The sequence below is a fragment of the Schistocerca cancellata genome, chromosome 1 (genome assembly GCF_023864275.1).
Source record: "Schistocerca cancellata isolate TAMUIC-IGC-003103 chromosome 1, iqSchCanc2.1, whole genome shotgun sequence".
Classification (NCBI taxonomy): domain Eukaryota; kingdom Metazoa; phylum Arthropoda; class Insecta; order Orthoptera; family Acrididae; genus Schistocerca; species Schistocerca cancellata.
The window spans coordinates 205,223,968-205,250,256 of NC_064626.1; the positions used below are offsets into that span (position 1 = coordinate 205,223,968).

General features: G+C 43.2%; 1 protein-coding gene across 4 annotated transcripts in view; it reads right to left on the reverse strand.

The window, feature by feature from the left end:
• The window catches only part of LOC126168779 (synaptosomal-associated protein 25), a 405,535-nt gene that overhangs the window by 54,366 nt on the left and 324,880 nt on the right, over positions 1-26,289 (reverse strand). For all 4 annotated transcript variants that reach the window (XM_049920588.1, XM_049920585.1, XM_049920586.1 and 1 more), the window contains one exon: positions 8,491-8,532. In XM_049920588.1, coding sequence (XP_049776545.1) covers positions 8,491-8,532 — 42 coding nt within the window. The remainder of the gene's footprint in view (positions 1-8,490; positions 8,533-26,289) is intronic.

Sequence of the window (26,289 nt, forward strand, 5' to 3'; positions counted from 1 at the left end):
GTGATATGCCTTCTCGTTTTCGCCTTTCGATTAACTCTCTCGCCTCCACCAGTTGATGAAGTTCTGGTGTCTTCATTTCTGTGACTAAGCAGAAACTGCTTCATACTGCAATGAAGTTGTAAGGTACCCATTATTTGCAGATAAGAGCGCATTCTGCTGTATTTCCAGTTTTGCTATTACACATACGTGATTCAGGGCTGTAGTAAGTATGGAGTAAGCAGCGACCGGTAGGTTCCCACGATGGCTACCAGTGGCGGCTGGCCATCTAGCGATTTCAGAGCCAGTACGATGAGGTGCTGATGCAGAAATCGCTCGTGACGTCAGCAAAGGGATACGTAGGGAAAATATTGTATGTTCATTTTACAATTGCCGCTGCAGAACGCTGAACTAAGCTCGGTTTACATATCGACGAGGCCGAAGGCGTCCGACAATACTCGACAGCACACGAATGATGCACGTGGCTCGGCATAGTACAGTCACGTTAACACTGCGTTACTACTGCTGTATATTCTCAGCGTCTGCTGAAATGGACAGTGACCGCCAAGAAAAATGAAAAGGTTTGCCAATACTATTAGGAAGAGTTCTGGAGAGAGAGCAGCAGCCGCAGTAGGAAAGAGTGAACGGACAGTACGTAATGTGAACGACGTTCAGAAAGCCAGAGTGGTCAAAAAGTTGTCACCCAGGAAGAAGAGACTGAGGAAGAAAACTAAGTGTCTCGACAACTTTGGTAAGAGTTTACCGAAGAGAAAGCTGTCGGAATATTAAGACGTTAAAAGAAAAACACCCACTCTTCGAAAGCTTTACAATTGTGTGAAGTAGGAGACAGACATTAATTTCATGGAGAAACGAATCACTTTCTGGAAAATTTGAAGAATATGAAGTTTCGTTTTAAAAATAAAAAACGGACTAATATTTTTAGTTGAGAGGGAGGACACAGTAGCATGATGTGTACACTTTCTTAGAACTTCGAGAGAAAACGAGAAACATGCGAAGAAACCAGTATGTATACTGATGAAACATGGGCGCATGCACACTGTAGTGTCAGTAAATGTTAACAGCATAGTGACGTATCATGTGTGCTTAAAAATGAAAGTTCTCGACAAAGAGCAACAGTAGTTCATGCGGAAGGAGAAATAGTCTTCACTGAAGGTGAAGAGCTCTTCTATGATTCGAGATCAACATCGGAAGATTATCACAACGAAATGAACAGTGAAAATTTTATAAAATGGTTGCAAGTGCGTCTAATGCCAAATATTCCACGTGGAAGTATATCGGTATTAGACAATGCACCCACACCATTGTTTTTCTGTAAATAAAACGCCCAATACAAATTCTCGCAAAGCAGATAACAATCATGGCTGACTAAGCATAAAATTCCGTTCGGTGCGGATTTAACAAGCAACGATCTCTTGGAAGATGCAAAACGTTACCAACCCGAGACAGAATATACAGCAGAATACAGTACTAAAGAAATCCGGGAAAGGACTTACGATCTTACGCCTTCCACCATTTCACAGTGACATGAACCCCATCGAACATATCTGGAATTTAACGAAACAAAGTATCCTCGAACAATGTCAGCAGCGTTACCATTTACCAGCTTAAACAAATGAATACGAGCGGCGACTGGAAGAAGGCGTGTGATAAAATGGAAACTATACGCACAAATACTGGCACAGAGACGCGCTGACGGACGAAGCAACACTACTGGCCATTAAAATTGCTACACCACGAAGCTGACGTGCTACAGACGCGAAATTTAACCGACAGGAAGAAGATGCTGTGATATGCAAATGATTAGCTTTTCAGAGCATTTACACAAGGTTGGCACCGGTGGCGACACCTCCAACGTGCTGACATGAGGAAAGTTTCCAACCGATTTCTGATACACCAACAGTAGTTGACCCGCGTTGCCTGGTAAAACAGTGTTGTGATGCCTCGTGTAAGGAGGAGAAATCCGTACCGCCACGTTTGCGACTTTGATAAAAGTCGGATTGTAGCCTATCGCGATTGCGGTTTATCGTATCGCGACATTGCTGCTCGCGTTGGTCGAGCTCCAATGACTGTTAGCGCAATATGGAATCTGTGGGTTCAGGAGGGTAATACGGAACGCCGTGCTGGATCCCAACGGCCTCGTATCACTAGTGGTCGAGATGACAGGCATCTTATCCGCATGGCTGTAACGGATCGTGCAGCCGCGTCTCGATACCTGAGTCAACAGATGGGGACATTTGCAAAACAACAACCATCTGCACGAATAGTTCGACGACGTTTGCAGCAGCACGGACTATCAGCTCGGAGACCGTGGCTGCGGTTACCCTTGATGCTGCATCACAGACAGGAGCGCCTGCGATGGTGTACTCAACGACAAATCTGGGTGCACGAATGGCAAAACGTCATTTTTTCGGATGAATCCAGGTTCTGTTTACAGCATCATGATGGTCGCATCCGTGTTTGGCGACATCACGGTGAACACACATTGGAAGCGTGTATTCGTCATCGCCACACTGGCGTATCACCCGGCGTGATGGTATGGGGTGCCATTGGTTACACGTCTCGGTCACCTCTTGTTCGCATTGACGGCACTAGTGGACGTTACATTTCAGATGTGTTACGACCCGTGGCTCTACCCTTCATTCGATCCCTGCGAAACCCTACATTTCAGGAGGATAATGCACGACCGCATGCTGCAGGTCCTGTACGGGCCTTTCTGGATACAGAAAATGTTCGTCTGCTGCCCTGGCCAGCACATTCTCCAGATCTCTCACCAATTGAAAACGTCTGGTCAATTGTGGCCGAGCAACTGGCTCGTCACAATACGCCAGTCACTACTCTTGATGAACTGTGGTATCGTGTTGAAGCTGCATGGGCAGCTGTATCTGTACACGCGATCCTAACTCTGACTCAATGCCCAGGCGTATCAAGGCCGTTACTACGGCAAGAAGTGGTTGTTCTGGGCACTGGTTTCTCAGGATCTATGCACCCAAATTGCATGATAATGTAATCACATGTCAGTTCTAGTATAATATATTTGTCCTATGATTACCCGTTTATCATCTGCATTTCTTCTTGGTGTAGCAATTTTAGTGGCCAGTAGTGTATTAAGCGCGTAATTATCCCAACTTCAACTAGACAGCGACGGTGAAATTTCCTTGCGTGGTTCTGTGGATATTATCAGACGAGGCAGATCCAGACTGGCAGAGCTGCGTCGGACATCAGCAACAGCTCTACAGAGTCCGCCGAAAAGGCAGAAATGGGTACAGAAGATCTAGGTGTTCAGCCTTTACATATGGATTGAAGGTTGTTGAAATCCTTTTATTAACTTTTTTCAGTAAGTCTCATTTTTGTTCTTGTCTTTTTTTTTTTTGAATCCTTGTGTATGTTCGTTTAATTATTTTTATTTATCCATCATAATAATTAAACTTTCGAAACTGGTGATGTATTGATTAAAAAACAAACTTAGAATAATCTGGTTCTACTGGTTATGTATGCGCTCAAAACTGTACTTTTGCTACAGGATTTAATAACACCGTCAGCAAAATCATTTCGATAAAGATTTGAAAATTAAAAAAGCAACGGTACCTCACTAGATGTAAATCCACAACCTCTTGCAGAATAAGCAGATGTGTTGTCCGCTGCACTACGTCAGCTGACAGTATGAGCTCTATTTTACTGATACAGATTTTTGCGTGAAATTCGAAACTTTTTTTCGTCCACCACTTGCAAACTAGGGTTCACTAGGGTGAATCGCTCCAGGATGTGATACCTGGGGCCCTAACCTACACCACCGTATATATATGTACATATGGTTTCAGAAGTCTCTCCCCCAGTGGGGACCCCTCTTTGTTATTAGATCGTACACCAAAATTTCAGTTTCATTTCTTATGCTTTCCTGTAGAATAATATATTAACAGCGATGTATTTTTATTTGCTGCACTCCCAACTCAAGTTATTAGATTTAAAAAAAAACTGTTTTAATTTCGCACAATTCTCTACAGAAAACTGTGTTAATAGCAAATGTATTATGCGTTCGTTTCAGTTATTCGACCGTAACACACCAGGTTCTTTTTCCTCATTTACTACGTTTTCATGTAGAAGAAAATATCAAAAGCGAATGTACCGTTCTCTCCTAAACGCACGCACAGCTGCATTGTTCGACCACAAAACAATAGTTTTATTTTATTATTGTTCATTTCGATTGTTTTTCAGCACAAGAATGTGTTAACAGATTGTATACTTGTTTCATATGCTGAACGTATACCAAGTACTACAGTTCACGAACCGTGTTACATTTTCATTGAGCACAATTATACCGTTCGTGCGTCACCCGAAACAACCAATAACAGTACACGTGAACAGTTCGCAGCGCGTCCATCTAAAACCGCAATTATTGTAAACCCAAGAACTAATGCATTTACTCTGGTGCGAATCAAGTGAGTGTTATTAATAAATATTTGTAACAGAAGTTGCCTTTTGCCACTCAGACGCTAGTAGTAGTCTAGGGGTCAAATAGTATATTTCAATAATTTTATAATGCCAGGAAACGTTATGGCATCCAGTGTAAAAATTATTTGCAGAAAAAACTTCTTCCCGCTTCATTACATAAAACAGACAGTAGTATTGCATTTTCAGAATGCTACGACTCTGGAAGGGGACAAAACTACGGCAGCATCTCCACGAAACAGGTACACTACGCCAGTTCAAGGACGGACCGACTTAATAGGCGCAAAAATCTGGTGGCAAAACGTGGCCAATTATACTGGACGCTCCTTATACCACTATCTACGCAATCACCGGCTGAACTGGGATATTTCTGGAGGTTCAGTACGAGTGCATAGAGATACATGAGCCAATGTTCGCACTGCGCGCCACAGTTCAGAATAGTCACACGCAGCCGACAGCGGCTGATTCTGTCGACTGCGCCGAGCTCGACAAATCATTCAAATAATACTATAAATATAACCGCGCTTTCATTGTCGTCGACCACGTCCGGCGTTAACACCGACGTCGGGCGAAATTCAACCCAGATCAACATCACTTTTCGAAGAAGATAAACCCAATATTGTTTGTTACAAAGTATGTTTATTCTTTTTTTTTTAATATATCGCGCCCCCCTTGCATATCAGTCGCACCCCCCACAGTCTGAGAACCACTGGTCCACCCAGTTACTGTGAGCGGACTACCTGTAACACTGCAGGCAGTGGCACTATAAGAGCGTTCTTCCCCAGTCGGTCCACACCAGTGAAAAAATTTTGAAAATGGAGTCACATCCAAAAATTACTTGAGCCAAAAACTGACAAAGTAACGTGATAAAGATACAGAGAAGCCCGCCCGGTTGGCCGTGCGGTCTAACGGACGGCTTTCCGGGCGGGAAGGAGCGCCTGGTCCCCGGCACGAATCTGCCCGGCGGATTGTGTCGAGGTCCGGTGAACCGGCCAGTCTGTGGATGGTTTTTAGGCGGTTTTCCATCTGCCTCGGCGAATGCGGGCTGGTTCCCTTTATTCCGCTTCAGTTACACTATGTCGGCGATTGCTGCGCAAACAAGTTCTCCACGAACGCGTACACCACCATTACTCTACCACGCAAACACAGGGGTTACGATCGTCTGGTGAGAGACGTTCCCCTGGAGGTCCACCGCGGGCCGAACCGCACAATAACCCTGGGTTCGGTGTGGGGCGGCGAAGGAGTGAAGTGGACTACAGTAGTCGTCGTCGTGGGGTTGTGGACCACTGCGGCTGCGGCGGGGATGGAGCCTCTCCGTCGTCTCTTGGTCCCCAGTTAACATACAATACAAGATACAGAGAAAAGAGGGAACCCAGAGCAATAACCGGGTCCACATCAAAGGCTGCCACCACGAGAAAGAACGTAAGAAAAATACGGATAGTCTGAGTTGGGAGATCGCAGCACAAGAAAGGAAGTAGGCGCTGCAACAACTTGGGGACCCGTGCTTGCCACTCAGATATTCACGAGCCCCCTGAGGAATCCTGCATGAAATGATTGTGGCTCTTTTGTTAGTTAGCGTAGTTCCTATAATTAAAAATGCTTCATCGACCCCTAATTTGTCCAGTTCACCTAAAACCAAAACGCCACCTGCCGGTCTCCAATGAATGGGCTAGACTATATGTGCCTATCAACACCAGACAGACTACTTGTGTCGCACCTGAAACACCCCGTATAAAGTACCACTATCCCCAATATTAAAATCATTATCCCCCTCCCCCCCCCCCCCCACAAGCGTAGGTAAGGCCATCCATAATACTGAGTCTATAAAGATTTAAAGAAGTAATGTACCACATGCATAAAAATTGCTTCAGAAAATCAATGATAGTGCATTTAAAATATCTGTAAATTATAGGCCCAGCTACACATGAACCTATATTTGTCTACTGTTTTGTCACATACAGCACTAAGCACTGCACACATATTTAGGTACAGAAATGCTTTTATGCTTACATCCATAGTAAGAAAGGCGACATAAAATCAACTGTGCTTTTTAGAACTGCAAGACAAACTCAATGTGTGGAGGGAAAATAAAATGCAGTATTCACAGGGACTGTGTACAATGCAACCAGGGAATAATATGTGAACACTGAGACATTGAAGCAGAAGCAATTCATTTGTGACGCTCATCGGCGACCATGTGGCGTTCAGTAGACCTGTACGCGCACCCTCTGCTTCGGCCCTGCATGTAGTCCCACTGATGAGTGCGCACTCCTGTTCTACAGACTCAGCTATCTGAATGGAGTCTTACTGTGGGCCTGCGGGAAGCTGGAGTATTGTGCGAGAGGCGGTGACCCACCGAATACCATCCAGGGACGAGATCCAGGCAAATGTTGCACCTGCTGCGTTATTAGGGACCATCGGGGACCATCTGCTTGCAGTATGGTTATGATCACATGTGCTACCATTGACATCCCGACACAGGTAAGCATGCTACTCTGATGTCATGAAAGAGTAGACTTTAGAGTGGAATGGTACTCCGTTGTCTTTAGTGATGAGGGTAAGTTCTGTCTATATGCGAGTGATGGACGTAAACATCTAAGGCGTAGACCTAGTGAGTCGCCTTTTTCAGAAAGCATTCATCTGCGACACCCATGTCCCATCCCTGGTTTCGTGGTGTGGGGGCCATCAGTTACAGCCTGTAGTCACATTTGGTATTTCTGCAGGGTAAAGCAATCTGTGCCTGCTACATTGCACAGGCTATCATCCCCGTGATATTACCATTTGTCCGGCAGAACGCTAATTTGTTGTATTTTTCCAGCAGGACAATGCACTTCCACATACGGCTGATGCGTTGCAACATGTTGTTCATCATGCACAAGAACCGCAGCCCTGACACCAAGATCACCAGTTCTTTCACCACTTGAAAATGTATCGGACATGAAGAAGCACGAACTTACTCTTTCTCCAGTGCCTGCAACAACTATTGTCGAATCGCAACGAAAGGCACAAGATGCTTGGGATAGTCTCTAACACAATGTTATTCTGCACCTTCATGAAAGTTTGCATGCACGACTAGAGCCTGCGTTGCCGCTACAAATGGGTACACTACGTATTTTTGGGTATCCTCCACTGTGACGTGTTTCATTTGGTCTGAATTCATTATATACTCCTACAATGACTAACTACCTGGTACCTCACTTGTCAATAAAGTGACCCTGAGGGTGTTGGATTTCCTTCCCGGCAGTGTACTGTCTCTACAAATGAAGCAGTTAAATTTGCTCAATCAAACCCAGGCATTGCTTCCAACAGCAATTCTTCACTCTTTGGCTCCTTTTAAATCGAGCTGTGTAGCGATGTTTGACGTCACCCATGTCAAAAACCTAAGAATTGGTACTGATTTCTTACTTACACTATTCTGAATTCTTGACCCCAATTTCAACAACTGAAAGTTCCGTCAGTTCTCATTAGCTTGTGAAGTAAGGTTCTTCAGTCTCTCAGTCATTGACATTACATATTATAACCAGGGCAGTACACGTGCATGTCCCTTTAAAACGTCCTTGTTGGAAATGCTACAAGTTTCTACAAATAAAAGGAAGTCCTGAAAGTGCCTTTTAACAGGGGAAGTGAAGGGCACTATATGTTGTTCCGTCTTATGTGTCTACTGTTTTCTGCTTCTGTGTTTTAATTTCTCTGTTATTCATCAGCGAAGACCTAACACACAAGAACGCTGAAAATAATTTCTTCTCGTCCACAGACGAATGCATAAAACAAGGCCATTACATCATTCCCTCGATTCTGTACAGGGAGACGAAGTTGTAGCAGCGCTTGGACCTGTTGCAGATGGCAGCTCAATCTGACGTAAAAATCGTACCGCACGCCATTCTCAAAGCGGAAACCGCCTGTTTGTGCGCGCATCACATTGATTAAAGCCAGGAATACGACGCGGAGGCGCACAGGACGCCCAGAACCACCTGGTGGCAATGACAGTAACTAAAGTCAGAAAGGGTGCAACAAACACACACCAGAGATGTTCAACTGTAGACTTACCTCCTCGCATAGTGCTATCATACGCCTTGTCGATTCCAATGACTGAAACAGAAAAAAATATCATTAATTTTCATTGAAGTTTTATAACTGTTTATTTTAAACTCTAGTTTTACACCATGGCAATGGCTTCACTTATATATCCAAGACAGAGAGAATAAATTTAGCTTAGAGAAATAATTTTAATGACAGAAGCGCATTACCAGTAGTACAAAAGGCAGTATTTTGAGCAAGCAGTGCCAATTAACTAATAGTGGAAACAGACCGAGTTAAAAATTATTCCAGAAGAAGACAATGTTTGAACCTTAACGGGTTGCGAGTAATAAGAAAGGCGCTGAGATTTTCGAAAGTCTGAACAAACAACATGTGCTCTTTCTTGATAGCATCAAACCACATTAAGAAATTCTGGAATGATCAAATACTGTATTCTAAAAGTGATTAGGAGGATTTCAATACGAGACTGTCTCCACTTACCTCTCATCTGGAATCTAAATGCAAAAATGTCGTTGAAAAAATGTTGTAATTAGCTCACTGTTTAGGAATAGGTTTGTATTATCTTCATTTCAAAACCTGTTACTGGAAGCCGATCTCTTTGGAAAAGGGAAAGAAGGGGGGGGGGGGGGGGGCTGGCAGGGTAAGTTCGTAATCAAGTTAGCGCCAACCTCCTCCTTACACAGCTGCAATTTCAATTTGAAGGATGCTCTCAGCTCACTTATTGCACATAGTCGGCGTGTGTAGATTTTGGGTTTGTAATCTTGGCAGCAAAGGCATACATAAATTACACCGTATGGAAAATTTTCAAAATATTTAGCGCCAACAGACTCCATAAAACTTTAAAAAGTCGAACAACGTCAACAATTTGACCAAAGCTAATAAATATGTAGCACATTTTTAAAATTAACTTTGTATTGTCAACACTGAACAACAAATATAACATACATTTAATATGGATCAACTCTCTTGTCGGAATCTGTTGTGTTGAAATAGAGCAGGAGTGAACAGACTCGTTAGTACCTTACTATGAATACGTTAAGGACCGCCAGTTCATACGAGAGTAAACACTGCGCCCAGAAACAAGTTGTTACTCCGAAATGGGATCCGCTTTCCCCACTGAATGGACTGAATGGACTGAAAATAACGGAATTGCACAAGGGCCCGCGCTATCCATTTCTGGAAGGAATGAAAGGAAAACAATTACAAGAAAGAACCGTAAGTGGTGGGCCGCCATGAGATCAATGGCGCGCCATATGCCGACCGCGTCGGTCTGTGCATCCCTGATGCCCACGAAGTTTCAAGACAGTACACTTATATACCCACTGGATGACAATACAACTGTGGAAAAAGATTTCATGTTCTGGAAAGGAAGATCGTTTGCTCAAGGCGAGTCTACCTGTAAAAAATTAAGTTGCATAGCATGGCTGGGACACTCCGTGGGAGTGATTCAACCGTCTCAATGGAAGGTTTTGCTTCCTTACCTCGGGGTTTGTCAGTAACTGTACCTGTCGAGTGCGGGTGACTAATGGGAATGAGTATAGGGTGCTGTGAAGTTTATGTAGTGTGGTGATAAGAGAACGGAAAGGGTGAAACCTTGTGTCGACACACACACACACACACACACACACACACACACACACACACACACAGCCTCATTCACTTACTCACTCTGCATTTCGCAAACAGCACTACGGAGGCCGCCGAACTTAATGTCGCCATCCGATAGACGGATCACCACCAACTGTGTCACATTACCTCACTCCATGAGGCACTGCAGAATGGTTCTGAATTTCCTGTTGGGCACCGGAGCAAGGTCTGCTGAACAGCAACTGTACGTCAAATATATTTGGACAGTTATTAGTAGACATTAATATGGGTTGTGTCCATCACTCGCCTTTATAATGAACTGAACTCCGCTGGGGACACTTTCAATGAGGCGTCCTCAAAAGCCGAAACCATACGAGGTGGCGATGCCGGACGTTGGGATCTGGAGCGAAGTCAACGTTTTAAATCATCCCACACTTGTTCGTTCCACTGCATTCAGGTCGGGACTCAGAGCAAGAAATTCTATTTTAGGAACGTTACTGTACAGAAACCATTGCCTCATGGATGCTACTTTATGAGAGGGAGCCTTGTCATGATGACAGTCATTCATCGTCTCCGAACTGATCCTCTGCTGTAAACAGCACACAATGCTGTAAAATGTGCCGATATACTTCCAGATTTAGTATTTTTTTAAGCGCAATAAGGGGACCACACCATTACACCGAGAAACATCCCCATAGCGCAACACCACATCCTCTTAACTTCACTGTTGACACTACAAATGATGGCACGTAGAGTCTTCAGACATTCGCCAATGCCAAAGACTTCCATTAGATTGCCCTTCATTCACCACTCCAAATCACACGTCTGCAGTCATCCACTGTCCAGTGTCTTTCCAGCACCTCGAGCGCCGCTGGGTAATGACTACAGAAATGTTTGGCTTATGAGGAGCTGCTCGATAATTCTACCACGTTCTTTTAACTCCCAACGCACAGTCATTGTGCTAGTTACACTGCTGATAGCACTCTGGAACTCACGAGTGATTCCTTCTGCCGATTTCGTTTGATTTCTACGCCCGTCTTCCGCAATGCTCGACAGTTTCTCTCCATCAGTACATGAGGTGTGCTTGGCTCTGGGTTAGCTGTGCTTGTTCCGAAAGGGCGTTTCCACTCTACAATCGCTATCAGCAACAGCCCACAAACGCGGCCGCCGAGCTTAACATAGTCATCCGACGGATGGATCACCACCAAAATTTGTAACATTGCGTCGCTCCATGAGAAACTAAAGAAAGGTTTAGAATTTCCTCTAGGTCACAGGAGCAAGGTCTAGTGATCAGGCAGTGTACGTAACCATTTCTCCTATACTAGTCCAGAATCGAAGCCACCGACTGACCCATATGCTGTCGCTGCTTCTCTACTGCCAACAGTCCTTCCAGCTAAGTGAACGCTTCCTTCTTCAAATGTGACGCTTACCCACCACGTACTCGTAGTTACTATCTCATAGATATATTAGCAACGAAATCTCCAAAAGATTAATTCGTGCCTCTAAATATCTGCACCTGGCGTGTCCGCTCACGACAATTTTCCTGACGTACTCACTAGATCAACCCAGAACGGAATTGCAACTGACTAGAGAGACTTTAAAACCATCTGAAATTGCAGTTGACGTTTAAAAATTAGCATGGGGGACGACTTTTATTTACTTCTCGGATTTACTAACATACTTACTCAACTACGATACAAATGTGGAGGAAAAACCTTGCGTCTGTGCTTCCGCTGTATCTCCCAAGTTACATCTCAGTCTGAAACGAACAGGTTTTTTTTTTTTTTTCACTCACAGCACCTATCCTAACAGGAAAAGCCACAATGCCAATCTACAGCGTGAGAAGTAAGAATATTAAACTTAAGTTCTCAAAATAATATGCACCGAACAAAACCACATTTTAACAAGTTTAGAACAATAATCCGCCACATATAGTTTGCTGCAGGGAGTTACGTTAACTGGCCAAATGTTTGTACAACAGTTTAGCTTGTCGAGGCAAGGGTTCAGAGGAGCAATTACACCATTCAGATTTCAACCCGGGAGCAGGGGGGATGTTAGGTTTTTCGAGTCTGATCTATAGTTGGAAATTATTCTCCTTCAGATAACTGAAAATGAAGGTGTGCAACAAGTTAAGTATCATATGAAACAAAATCGAGGCATGAATTTGCTAATACTAGACCTGTTCGCTTTATCCATATGTAAACGCCAAACCACGACCCTTCAGAATAAAAATAGGGCTCCATTCTGTGTATTTCATCAGAATGTTCGTCCTTCCAGTGTCTTCGGGCACTATGGTGTAGTACTCATGGAAGACCCACAGCGGCGTAATTGAGCAGAAACCAGCTACAAGTACTGTGAAAAGACTGGAAAGTACCTGATGTATGTCATTATGTTCCTCCTACAGGTATGTGTCTGAATATTGTTGTATCCATATGTGTGGCTGTAATACCCAAATCTGGTTTTTGTGTACTTTTGTCATGTGTCTAGACGGTACTTTCTATCCGAAGCTTTAGACAATTCTTACCGGACACACAAATGAACATTTCACTGTTAATTTAGATACACAGTCATTAACATGGGTTGTACTGGGCCCCAAATGTGTAACAACGGCGATTTATCATTTCCTATTGCGTTACCTGCATTATTTTCATAGCATACTAGTTCTCTGTATCCTGTGTTGCATTTTCGTATCGTTTATTCATTTTAGAATACTGTGGTTGTGAAATTGTTTTATGTCGGGATCAGACTTTTGTTTGGCCTATGTACAGGGTGACAATTATTGAACTACACAAAAAAACGTAAATTACAAACTACAGTGTGCACATACTTTATTCAACATGTGCACATCACTGCAGATATTCGAATTCAGGTTGTGTGTTCGATATGCCTGCCATCATTTGCGATGATGTGGCGCAAACGAATAGTTAAATCCTGCATGACCCGCTAAAATGTAGGAACTTCGAAGCTGTCGATGACCTCCTGAATGGCTGTTTTCAGTTCAGCAATGGTTTTGGGGTTATTGCTGTACACCTTACCTTTAATATAGCCCCCCAAAAAGGAGCCTCATGTGTTCAGATCCGGAGAATGTGGCGCTCCATTGTGGTCCCCAAAGTGCTCCTCAGGACATCAAACACACTCCTGCCTCGATGGGGACGAGCTCGGTCTTGTGTGAACCACACCTTGTCGAAATCAGGGTTACTTTGAATAATGGGATGAAATCATCTTCCAAAGCCTTCACGTGCCGTTCGATAGTCACCGTACCATCACGGAATATCGCACCGATTATTCCGTGACTGAACATCGCAAACCGCACAGTCACCCGTTGAGGACGAAGAGACTTCTCTATCGCGAAATGCGGATTCTCTATCACCCAAATGCGCCAATTTTGCTTATTGACGAAACAATCCAATTGAAAGTGGGCTTCGTGTGCGCATGCTTTTTTGGTTTAGCAACGAATTCCCACCATGACCCGCGTCCAATCGTGCAGTTTGATCGTCCTAACGCAAACCGTTCAGAAGTTAATGACGATTTCATTTCATATAGTTCAGTAATTGTCATCCTGAAACTTCGGACCAGGGTATGACTGTCTACTTTGCATTGTCACAACGAACCGTAATATACCATTTCCAGTTGTAATATTTCTGGTTCTGCTGCCATCATATTCTGCTATGAAGCTCTTTTTAGAGCCGTTGAGACGGCAGCATTGGCAAGATGACGTAATGTGTTGTGAGGTACCGATGGCGGATGGTTTGTTCGGTACTGTTATCTAGAGAAAGACCGTCTAAATTGTGGTCCTTCTCCGCCATTGGCTGCGCCAAAATGGTAATCTATTATTAATATTTGAAAAATTAAACAGCATATTTACTTGATTTAAAATTAAAGCATCTCTCAATAGCATGCTATAATTCCTTATTTCACAAGTATTCATGATCAGCAGAATAATAAACAACTGTAAAACGAAAAGCAGACGAGGCACTTCAGTGGACTTGGATGGCGAGCGAAGCGTTCCGGCAGTGACTTCTTAGCAATATCTAGTACGTAAATCAGAGCCGGTTCGGCAGTGTCGGAAGACAGACATTTAGTCTGACGTGGTTAATGCTGGGTATGACTTTACTAGTAATGTATGATTATTTAGCCATATAGTTATGTCCGCTCCTCGTGGTCTCGCGGTAACGTTCTCGCTTCCCGAGCGCGGGGTCCCGGGTTCGATTCCCGGCGGGGCCAAGGATTTATCTTGCCTCGAGATGACTGGGTGTTGTGTCATCATCATCATCATCATCATCATCATCATCATCATCATCATCATCATCAGTTAAGAAATATAGTTAGAAAATATAAAAAGGGAAATGGATAGGTTAAAGTTGGATATAGTGGGAATTAGTGAAATTCGGTGGCAGGAGGAACAAGACGTTTGGTCAGGTGAATACAGGGTTATAAATACAAAATCAAATAGGGGTAATGCAGGAGTAGGTTTAATAATGAATAAAACTACTAAACAGCACACCGAACGCATTGTTGTGGCCAAGATAGACACGAAGCCCACGCCTACGACAGTAGTACAAGTCTATATGCCAACTAGCTCTGCAGATGACGAAGAAATTGAAGAAATGTATGATGAGATAAAAGAAATTATTCAGATAGTGAAAGGAGACGAAAATTTAATAGTCATGGGTGACTGGAATTCGAGAGTAGGAAAAGGGAGGGAAGGAAACGCAGTAGGTGAATATGGATTGGGGGGTAAGAAATGAAAAAGGAAGCAGCCTGGTGGAATTTTGCACAGAGCACAACTTAATCATAGCTAACACTTGGTTCAAGAATCTTAAAAGAAGGTTGTATACATGGAAGAAGCTTGGAGATACAGACAGGTTTCAGACAGATTATATACTGGAAAGACAGAGATTTAGGAACCAGGTTTTAAATTGTAAGACATTTCCAGGGGGCAGATGTGGACTCTGACCACAATCTATTGGTTATTAACTGCAGATTAAAACTGAAGAAACTGCAAAAAGGTGGGAATTTAAGGAGATGGGACCTGGATAAACTGAAAGAACCAGAGATTGTCCAGAGTTTCAGGGAGAGCGTAAGGGAACAATTGACAGGAATGGGGGAAAGAAATACAGTAGAAGAAGAATGGGTTGCTCTGAGGGATGAAGTAGTGAAGGCAGCAGAAGATCAAGTAGGTAAAAAGACGAGGGCTAGTAGAAATCCTTGGGTAACAGAAGAAATATTGAATTTAACTGATGAAAGGAGAGAATATAAAAATGCAGTAAATGAAGCAGGCAAAAAGGAATACAAACATATCAAAAATGAGATCGACAGGAAATGCAAAATGGCTAAGCAGGGATGGCTAGAGGACAAATGTAAGGATGTAGAGGCTTATTGCATGAGGGGTAAGACAGATACTGCCTACAGGAAAATTAAAGAGACCTTTGGAGATAAGAGAACCACTTGTATGAACATCAAGAGCTCAGATGTAAACCCAGTTCTAAGCAAAGAAGGGAAAGCAGAAAGGTGGAAGGAGTATATAGAGGGTCTATACAAGGGCGATGTACTTGAGGACAATATTATGGAAATGGAAGAGGATGTAGATGAAGATGAAATGGGAGATACGATACTGCGTGAAGAGTTTGACAGAGCACTGAAAGACCTGAGTCGAAACAAGGCCCCTGGAGTAGACAACATTCCATTGGAACTACTGACGGCCTTGGGAGAGCCAGTCCTGACAAAACTCTACCATCTGGTGAGCAAGATGTATGAAACAGGCGAAATACCCTCAGACTTCAAGAAGAATATAATAATTCCAATCCCAAAGAAAGCAGGTGTTGACAGATGTGAAAATTACCGAACTATCAGTTTAATAAGTCACGGCTGCAAAATACTAACGCGAATTCTTTACAGACGAATGGAAAAACTGGTAGAAGCGGACCTCGGGGAAGATCAGTTTGGATTCCGTAGAAATACTGGAACACGTGAGGCAATACTGACCTTACGACTTATCTTAGAAGAAAGATTAAGGAAAGGCAAACCTACGTTTCTAGCATTTGTAGACTTAGAGAAAGCTTTTGACAATGTTGACTGGAATACTCTCTTTCAAATTCTAAAGGTGGCAGGGGTAAAATATAGGGAGCGAAAGGCTATTTACAATATGTACAGAAACCAGATGGCAGTTATAAGAGTCGAGAGACATGAAAGGGAAGCAGTGGTTGGGATGGGAGTAAGACAGGGTTGTAGCCTCTCCCCGATGTTATTCAATCTGTATATTGAGCAAGCAGTAAAGGAAACAAAAGAAAAATTCGGAGTAGGTATTAAAATCCATGAAGAAGAAATAAAAACTTTGAGTTTCGCCGATGACATTGTAATTCTGTCAGAGACAGCAAAGGACTTGGAAGAGCAGTTGAACGGAATGGATGGTGTCTTGAAGGGAGGATATAAGATGAACATCAACAAAAGCAAAACGAGGATAATGGAATGTAGTCGATGTTGAGGGAATTAGATTAGGAAATGACACTTAAAGTAGTAAAGGAGTTTTGCTATTTGGGGACTGATGATGGTCAAAGTAGAGAGGATATAAAATGTAGACTGGCAATGGCAAGGAAAGCGTTTCTGAAGAAGAGAAATTTGTTAACATCGAGTATAGATTTAAGTGTCAGGCAGTCATTTCTGAAAGTATTTGTATGGAGTGTAGCCATGTGTGGAAGTGAAACATGGATGATAAATAGTTTGGACAAGAAGAGAATAGAAGCTTTCGAAATGTGGTGCTACAGAAGAATGCTGAAGATTAGATGGGTAGATCACGTAACTAATGAGGAAGTATTGAATAGGATTGGGGAGAAGAGAAGTTTGTGGCACAACTTGACCAGAAGAAGGGATCGGTTGGTAGGACATGTTCTGAGGCATCAAGGGATCACCAATTTAGTATTGGAGGGCAGCGTGGAGGGTAAAAATCGTAGGGGGAGACCAAGAGATGAATACACTAAGCAGATTCAGAAGGATGTAGGTTGCAGTAGGTACTGGGAGATGAAGAAGCTTGCACAGGATAGAGTAGCATGGAGAGCTGCATCAAACCAGTCTCAGGACTGAAGACCACAACAACAACAACAACAACAACAACAACAACCTAGTATCTTCGTCCGAAGTTGCGAAAGAACTCTTTGACACTACATCAGCGTTTGCTACCAAAATATGTGACCGATCAATTATGTTATCAACGGCTGGACACAAGAGTCCGTCAAATCACGATGCTAAATCACTCAACTATTTTTATTCACACGGAAGTTGATACTGGCAACCAGCAGCGCTGTCTTCTAAAGCGATGCCTCACAAATATTGACCTTGTGCCTAAAGGAACACCTGTTTCTCTCTTCCCGTACTAACAGTGTTTTCTCTGCAAGCTGTGTCACACACACATGTAGCTCTCGAAGTTGTAGCGGGATATTTCGACAGCTGGTTTCAGTTGTGTGCATCTGTATATGTACCCCGAAATCTCTTACAATCTGGAGTGTAAATCGCTATTAAATCTTCGGATAAGGGGAAATCGTATGATCATTCCAGCGACTTTTCAGGGTAACACAGGAATACGGCTGTGGTTTCTCGTTTGGTGGCGATAGTAGGTGGTTCACTTTTGGCTTCTTCCAGCCTATGTATAACGTAAGACTTGTACAACTGCATCCAGTGGATCACTGATGGTAAGATGTACTGTGTATAATTACAAGAATTTGTACAGCGCGTTACGAAATGGAGAGAGGAAGTGAAACCTCCGACTGGAATCTATACCCGCCTTTTCCAGTCATGCGTGTGCAACGCTAGGGACACGCAGCAGTACACAACTCAGTGGCACAGTCAGATGATACATCTACAACAAATTTAGGTAAGTACCTAATAGAAGAGCACGGATTTCAAACTTCACAGAATTTAGAATGCAAAAGTTTTATTTCGCGGGAAGTAGGTGCCTTGCAGCTTGGTGCAGGTCCAGCTACACGAGCACTGCATATTATTCTTCAGGTGATGTCAGCGTGGTACTACTTCGAAGCTTTATTTCTATTGACAGCAATGATATGCGCGCCTTACTGCTCTGAGCATTCGACACTGGCAATGACAATTTCAGAAGCGTGTTTTTAGGGTTCCGTACACCAATCGGTGGCAACGGAACCTTTATATGATCGCTTTGTCGTCCTTCTGTCTGCCTGTTAAAAACCCTTTTCTCAGAAATGGGTAGAGGTACCGAGTTGATATTTATGTACGTACTAAAGTCTACAGTCCCTTGGCGATGTAAGAAATTTAAGTTTGTAAGTCAGTGCAAGCAAGATATACGGCCATTTATGTCACGATTTTGATACTCGCCAATTCACTCATCAAAGCCTATAGGGTATTCCCGTTGACCTAGAAGCATGAAATTTGGCACGAAGCAAGACAAGTGAAGGAAAAAAATCCGAAAATTGTGAATATGTAATTATGTCACAGGAAAAGAATATCTATTTTTTAATCTGTCATCCGACGTCAAACTCTAAAATCTGTGAACCGCTGGGACCGATATCTTGCCAATATCAATGTCAGTAACACGGAAAAATTGTCGGGATTCTCGATTCCCGGAATGAACGAAGTGTCTAAATACATAATGAAGTTTGTACGGAACCCGCAGTGCGCGAATCCTACTAACACTTGGCCTTTTTTTTATTTTTTTTAACTGGAAAATCTACAGAGCATCTCGTTTGTCATTAAATAGTTGACAGAATTCAACATAATTGGGTATTTGGCCCACATTAAACACAAAAAACTGCAGCTTTTCATGGTTAAGCCTGTTACTCAAATCACAGAGGATTTACCAGGGAGTGGCCGAGCGGTTCTAGGCGGGAGTGGCCGAGCGGTTCTAGGCGCTTCAGTCTGGAACCGCGCGACCGCTACGGTCGCAGGTTCGAATCCTGCCTCGAGCATGGATGTGTGTGATGTCCTTAGGTTAGTTAGGTTTAAGTAGTTCTAAGTCTATGAGGCTGATGACCTCAGAAGTCGCGTACTGCTCAGAGCCATTTGAACCATTTGATTTACTAGGTATGTGAGAGACTGCCGTGTATCAAAATGCAGGTCCGTAGGGAGTGAAATAATTTTGGAAACGAGATTTGGACAATTTCCTCTCTTGTATCGTGTTTCAAAGTACAGTCAAAATTTGTGGGTATGTAAGGGCAAGCGCGGTAGCTTAAGGATTCGAGGATTTACGGAAAGTGTCTGACAAAGCGCCACACTATGGACTGTTAACGAAGACCCAAGGACACGGAGTAAGTTCAGATATGTGAGTTACTGGAAGACTTTTGAAGTAAATAGAACCCAGTGCCTTGTGCTGAGCAGCGAGTGTGTATCAGAGATAAGGGCATCGTCAGCAGTGCACGAGTGAAGTGAGATAGAATAGCTCTTGTTCTCTACACAAAAACAACCTGACGGATAGTGTGAGCAGCAATCTGCAACTGTTTGGTTATGACACTGGTATACCGGAAGGCCGCGTCGTTGAGTGACTGATGGAGAACAAAGGATGACTTTGAAAGTATACCTATTTGGTACAGTTTGCTCTAACTATGAAAAGAACTACGTTCATAGAGGCGTAGGAAAAACAATTCCATAACGTCAGAACAACATATGAGCAGTGTGCTGCTTGACAAAGCCATGTCGATTGAATATCGAGGCGTAACGCTGCAAAGAGACATGAGATGGAACAAGGTCGGTCGTAGGGAAGGCGACTGGGCGGCTTCGGTTTACTGGGAGAATTCCAGGAAATCGCGGCTCATCTGTAGGAGTGCAGGTACCCACCACTTGCGCGAACCGTTCCTGAGTATTGCTCGCCTGATCGCAACCTCCATTACGTCGGGTTAAGGAAGTCATGGAGGCAGTTCGGATACAGGCTGCTGGATTTGTTACCAGTAGGATCGATCGACACTTAGTATTACGGTTGTGATCCGTGAATTCGGATAGGAATCCCTGGATGCGACACGACTGATTTTTCACGAAACACTAGTGAGAAAATTTCGGCAACCGACATTTGCGACATATTGCAGGAACATTACATTGCCATCACCATATATCTGGCTTAAGGATCGCCATGGCAAGATAAAAGAAATCGGGCAGCGTACGGAAGCATACAATCGTTTTTCCCTCGTTCAATTTGCAAGTGGAACAGCGAATGAAATGATCAGCAGTTGTACAAGGTACCCACCGTATGGTGGCTTGTGGAGTATGTATGTAGATGTGAAAAACATCCAGTAGTCAAGCATTTGGAACTTAGCGCAAGATCTAAATGCAGCCTCAGTTTTACTTATGTCAACAAGTTTATGTTGAAAAGGTCGTCTCAAAGATGGCGTTACATGTTGCGAATCCTGTGTGGTCGATGCAAGCATCTTCTACATCTAGCGTCCTCATTCGACAAAATACCAGAATTTCCAGAAGTACGGAGCTGGAACTATTCTTCCACGTGGAAGAATCGGGCCGTTCCCATTTGAATAGCGATGTAATAAGACGATTCTTTCTAAATATAATACGAACAATGAGTGCAAGATAGTAATGTTTGAAGTGTTTACTGCGGGTATGTGGGCGTGAAGTGTATAGCGGCGTGTACTTAGATGATTAATGTGCTGTTGTTGACTGCTACTGTCTACTGTTTAAAACACGTATCATAGCTTACGAAAGTGCCTACGGATGGAAAGAGGAAATGTCACCTTCCGGATGATTACACAAAAGAGTAGTCTTTTGTCAAGAAATGACGCACGCATCAGGAAGCGTCGAGAGAGATTTGCAGCAGTTTCATTTCCGGAAGTAACTGAGATAAGGCAGACGTGAAGCATCACATTTCTACGAAGAACAGAACAAATTCTCGGTATCATCGACGTCAAAGCCGATTTCTACATTCGTAACTAAACAAGATACCCAGGAAGAATTGTTCGTTGCTGCTGCAGAACTAATAACAGCTTATAAAGTTGCCAAGCATCATCAATCCTTCACTTTTCTTGACTGAATGCCGCAATGTATCCTGACTCCAAAGTCACCGCAAAGTAGTCTAAACCCAGGACCAAAACTGACGTCGGCCCAGAGGACTGATGAAACAAATAGACTGCTCCAGGGACTGTCGAATCTGTCTTACAGTGCCAGTAATTACATGAAATAAAAGTTTTACTTTATTTCTACGCCCCCCTTCCCCCCTCAGAGTGTCCCGACGACGTCCCAGCTAGATATGGCACTCCTAGCCATGCTTGAACTTCCAGCTAGACCTTAATCGGGGTGACTATTATTTTGTTGTGGGGTTACGTGAAGTCTCATGTCTACTGCCATCGACCGACCTCATTATGGTAGCTAACAGACAATATCCGACGGCAATTTCTCACCATAGCTACTGATAAGCTGAACAGTGATCAATTGTTATGCTAATTATTGCTCTAGTACGACATGGTCATTTCAACCATGTGTATCAATTTTTACCCTTCTACCTATATCATTCGGGGAAGTATTGACTTTTCAAATGTTAACGGACTCTTGGATCAACCGGTAAGATAAATTTAGTTATTTCCTACCGTTCTCTATGTTGCAATTTTCATGTCCGATCAGTGTAACTGATCGAGGAAATCAAACAAACGAACTTTATCTAGAACGGGCTCCTCGAAACCAAACACAGTGGAACCAGACAATAAAAAAAAAATGAAGGGTTCTTGATAACTAAGTTAGTAACGATTGCCATAACCGAGATTCGTTATGTCAGTCTACTATGGTAGCAAAACTCCCCCCATGAACTATGGACCTTGCAGTTTGTGGGGGAGGGGGGGGGGGGAGGGGTGCGGCTTGCTTGCCTCAGCCATACAGATGGCCGTACCGTAGATTCAATCACAACGGGGTGGACGGGGGTGTCTGTTGAGATGCGAGACAAACGTGTGGTTCCTGAAGAGGGGCAGCAGCCTTTCCAGTAGTTCCAGGGGCAACAGTCTGGATGATTGACTGATCTAGCCTTGCAACATTAACCCAAACGGCCTTGCTGTGCTGGTACTGCGAAGGCTGAAAGCAATGGGAAACTACGGCCGTAATTTTTCCCGAGGGCATGCAGCTTTACTGTATGGTTAAATGATGATGGCATCCTCTTGGATAAAATATTCCGGAGGTAAAATAGCCCCCCATTCAGATCTCCGGGCGGGGACTACTCAGGAGGACGTAGTCATCAGGAGAAAGAAAACTGGCGTTCTACGGATCGGAGCGTGGAATGTCAGATCCCTTAATCGGGCAGGTAGGTTAGAAAATTTAAAAAGGGAAATGGATATCTTAAAGTTAATTATAGTAAGAATTAGTGAAGTTCGGTGGCATGAGGAACAAGACTTCTGGTCAGGTGAATACAGGGCTATAAATACAAAATCAAATAGGGGTAATGCAGGAATTGGTTTAATAATAAATTAAAAATTAGGAACGTGGATAAGCTACTATTAACAGCATAGTGAACGCATTGGTGTAGCGAAGATAGACACGAAGCCCACGCCTACCATAGTAGTACAAGTTTTTATGCCAACTACCTCCGCAGATGACTAAGAGACTGAAGTAATGTATGACGACATAAAACAAATTATTCATATAGTGAAAGGAGACCAAAATTTAATAGTCATGAGTGACTGGAATTCGATAGTAGGAAAAGGAACAGAAGGAAAAGCAGAAAATGAAACAGGCCAAAAGGAGTACAAACGTTTCAAAAATGAGATCGACAGGAAATTCAAAACGGCTAAGTGGGGATGGCTGGAGGGCAAATGTAAGGATGTAGAGGCTTATCTCACTAGGGGTAAGATAGATACTGCCCACAGAAAAATTAAAGAGACCTTTGGAGAAAAGAGAACCAACTGTATGAATATCAAGAGCGCAGATGGAAAACCAGTCCTAAGCAAAGAAGGAAAAAAGAAGGGTGGAAGGAGTATATAAAGGGTCTAAAAGAGAGATGTACTTGAGGGCAGTATTAGGTAAATGGAGGAGGACTTAGGTGAAGATGAAATGGGAGATATGGTACTGTGTGAAGAATTTGACAGAGCACTGAAAGACCTAAGTCAAAAAAAGGCCCCACGAGTAGACAACATTCCATTAGAACTACTGACGGCCTTGGGAGAGCGAGCCGAGACGAAACTCTACCGTCTGGTGAGGAAGATGTATCAGACAGGCGAAATACCCCTCAGACTTCAAGAAGAATATAATAATTCCAATCCCAAAGAAAGCAGGCGTTGACAGATGTGAAAATTACCGAACTATCGGTTTAATAAGTCATGGCTGGAAAATAATAACACGAATTCTTTATAGATGAATGGAAAAACTGGCGGAAGCCGAACTTGGGGAGTTTCATTTTGCATTCCGTGGAAATTTTGGATCACGTGAGGCATGCGTGCATTTCACAGTCACCCTATTCCTGGCAGCTATGCAGATAGCGGCAGATCATCAGTGTCATCGAACGTGTCTTCAATTTCTTCAGCAGTTGTTCCTTCAAGTTGTGATTCCCGCATGACGGAAACAGCTGATGGTTTGGGTTGTGATCCAGTTTCAAGCTCTGGTAACGCATCTGATCGCATTCATGAGTGGAACTGTATTATCCTGCTTTTCCTCAATCCACTTTACCACATGCAGTAATATGTGCTTACGATAGTTGCATTTCAGACTCCTAATCACTCTTTGGTCCGTGTGTTGCAATAAAACTGTCGTATTTGCAGGAAGAAAAACAAGCTTAATTTTCTCAAGACCACAGATTTCAGGATGTGCTGGACAGTTGTTTTCCTATTCTGACTTATAAACTCCCGACCCAAGGCCGTATTTCGGCTTCAAAGAGTTCGGACGTCATCCAGGACTTTTTATTAACATTGTAGTGCACTAGCACATTATTTGCATGCTTGAACACCTAAAAAATTCCACTCGAACAAGCCATGAACGCCGATGGTTACCGACCGGCTGCCGTGTCATCCTCAGACCACAGCATCACTGGACGCGGATACGGAGGGGCATGTGGTCAGCGCACCGGTCTCCCGGCAGTATGGCAGTTTACGAGACCGTTTTGATTTACCTATCACGAGCAATATTTTCTTCTCAGTTCCATCTGCGTTAGCACAAACTAGAACTGTTATTCGTTCTTTAGATAACTTGACACGAACACGTTTTTCGCCCTTGAATTTCAAAGTTTTGTAACGCATACTTCCTTCACTAATTTTAGTCCACCCGGTATTTTGAGCCATTGTTGTATTGCTTCAGTGCTCAGTTGCTCATGCCAAAAGTAATGCTGTGATGTTGCTTGAATCTGTCAATCCCGCTTCACACAATTCCTCATATTTTAATTTCTTAGCTAATTATTCTGCTTTCACAAGGAGAAGCACATTAATGGGTATATTGATGATTCTCTGTTGCTTAAACCACTTAAACAGTGCTTCATCCATGTCATTACGTTCAACTTTTCGTAACCGCTTAATGTTTGATCCATTTTGTTCATACGCAACAATAATTTTAGCCTCGTTCCAAATCTTTTGGACCCTGGAATTTACGAGGCCAGCTTGACGACACACGTCAACCTTTCCAGTTCCATTCTCGATTTCATGAATCACTTACTTTTTCTTCCACGTTAGAACGTTACATTTACTGGCCGTGTTATTCTAAAATGTGTACACTCCGTCATAAATTGTTATGGAAACCTACAGCACCTGTACTGTTGACGAGTTCTGCGATAATATGACTGCACCAGGGTAACAATGGGGCGAAGAGTCTATATTGCACCTATTGTTGACGGAAGGGCGGAGAGAAGAATATTCCACGTTACCATTTTACATCAGATTTCCTTCTACAGTACACAGATCTAACGGAGACTGAAAACAATGACGATACTTACAAGATGAATGCATAAACGTTTGCTGCATTAACCAAGTACGTCCCTTACGAAGAATATTGTCGTACCACAGAAATCACGACGTTATAGCAGAGTTGTCGTTGTAACCGATGTAGTAATAAGGAAGTTCGACTGTAGTACATCAAAATATTGAAACATCGTTTCCCGCTGTGTTTTCACTGGCAGAGTTGAGACTTTGCCAGCTCCTCGACCAAATGTGTGCGGTGCTCGGCGTGGAGCGCGACATCCCGTCCGAAGGCGGGTTGTTTCCAGACGACTGCTGCCTCCTACGGCCGCAGCGCGCACACGGCACACGACACACGGCACGGCGTTGTCGCCTTCCGGTCGGCCGGTCGCATCCCGCCTGCTGGCTCTCCTTAAAGCGCCACCGCGCACGGCTCAGTGCACTTGAAAAAACCGGGTCACCCCCGTCACGGTCAGCGGCGGAGTCCACAGCACAGCTCTACACGCCGCTACACCACTATTCACGATTGCATAATGGCAAGAAACAACCTCGTGGGTGTTGAAGCCTTTTCGTGAGAGATTACAGCATCCATACTATATATCTAAACGGTTAAACCAATTAATGGTGCACGATACTCGTCGATAGTTGGCCTCTTTGAAAGCTTGAAAGTGCAACAAAAATTTCATTTCCAGTATTTCAAGTGTTATTGATCGAATATAAAAATTTGAATTGCTGTCGTAATCTACTCATTAAGCGATATGATCTTGCGTTAAGTCTAACATGTCAAGTACTACAGTTAAAAAATATACGTCTTGAGGCAGCGCAAATTACCCAGGCAAGTATTTGAGATGCACTTGGCGACTTCCAACAAACTTTACACAATTTCAAACTTTTACCAAACTGTATCACTGAAAAAAAAAAAGATGAAAGGAAAAAGGTCTAATGCTTACTGCATTTCCGCTTTTCATACACTAAAACTCTAATATCAGGCGATTACGTTTCAACGTATTACTTCTGTACTACAGACACCATTCTCTACACATGTTGCACGCAGTTCCACATATAGCACTGAATGTACCTACAAAATTATGTCATTGTACGACACACAATTCTGGAGATATATCGTGAAAAACACTGAGACGCATGGAGAACTAGCTTTTTCTTACGATACAGCGCAAATTACAGGGACACTCCATTTCCAGATTTTGATGACGGCACTTTGAAGGATCTAGAGTGGTTGGGTTTACTGGTTGCTAACTATACAATACTGCTTTTCCAACAGTTTCCGTTTATTGACAGTACGTCATACTGCACATATGTTGGTAGAAGTTTGTATCCTGCTACTGCAATTTGTAATGCAATCAAGCCAATAATACAAGAAACATACGATACCAGTGACGAT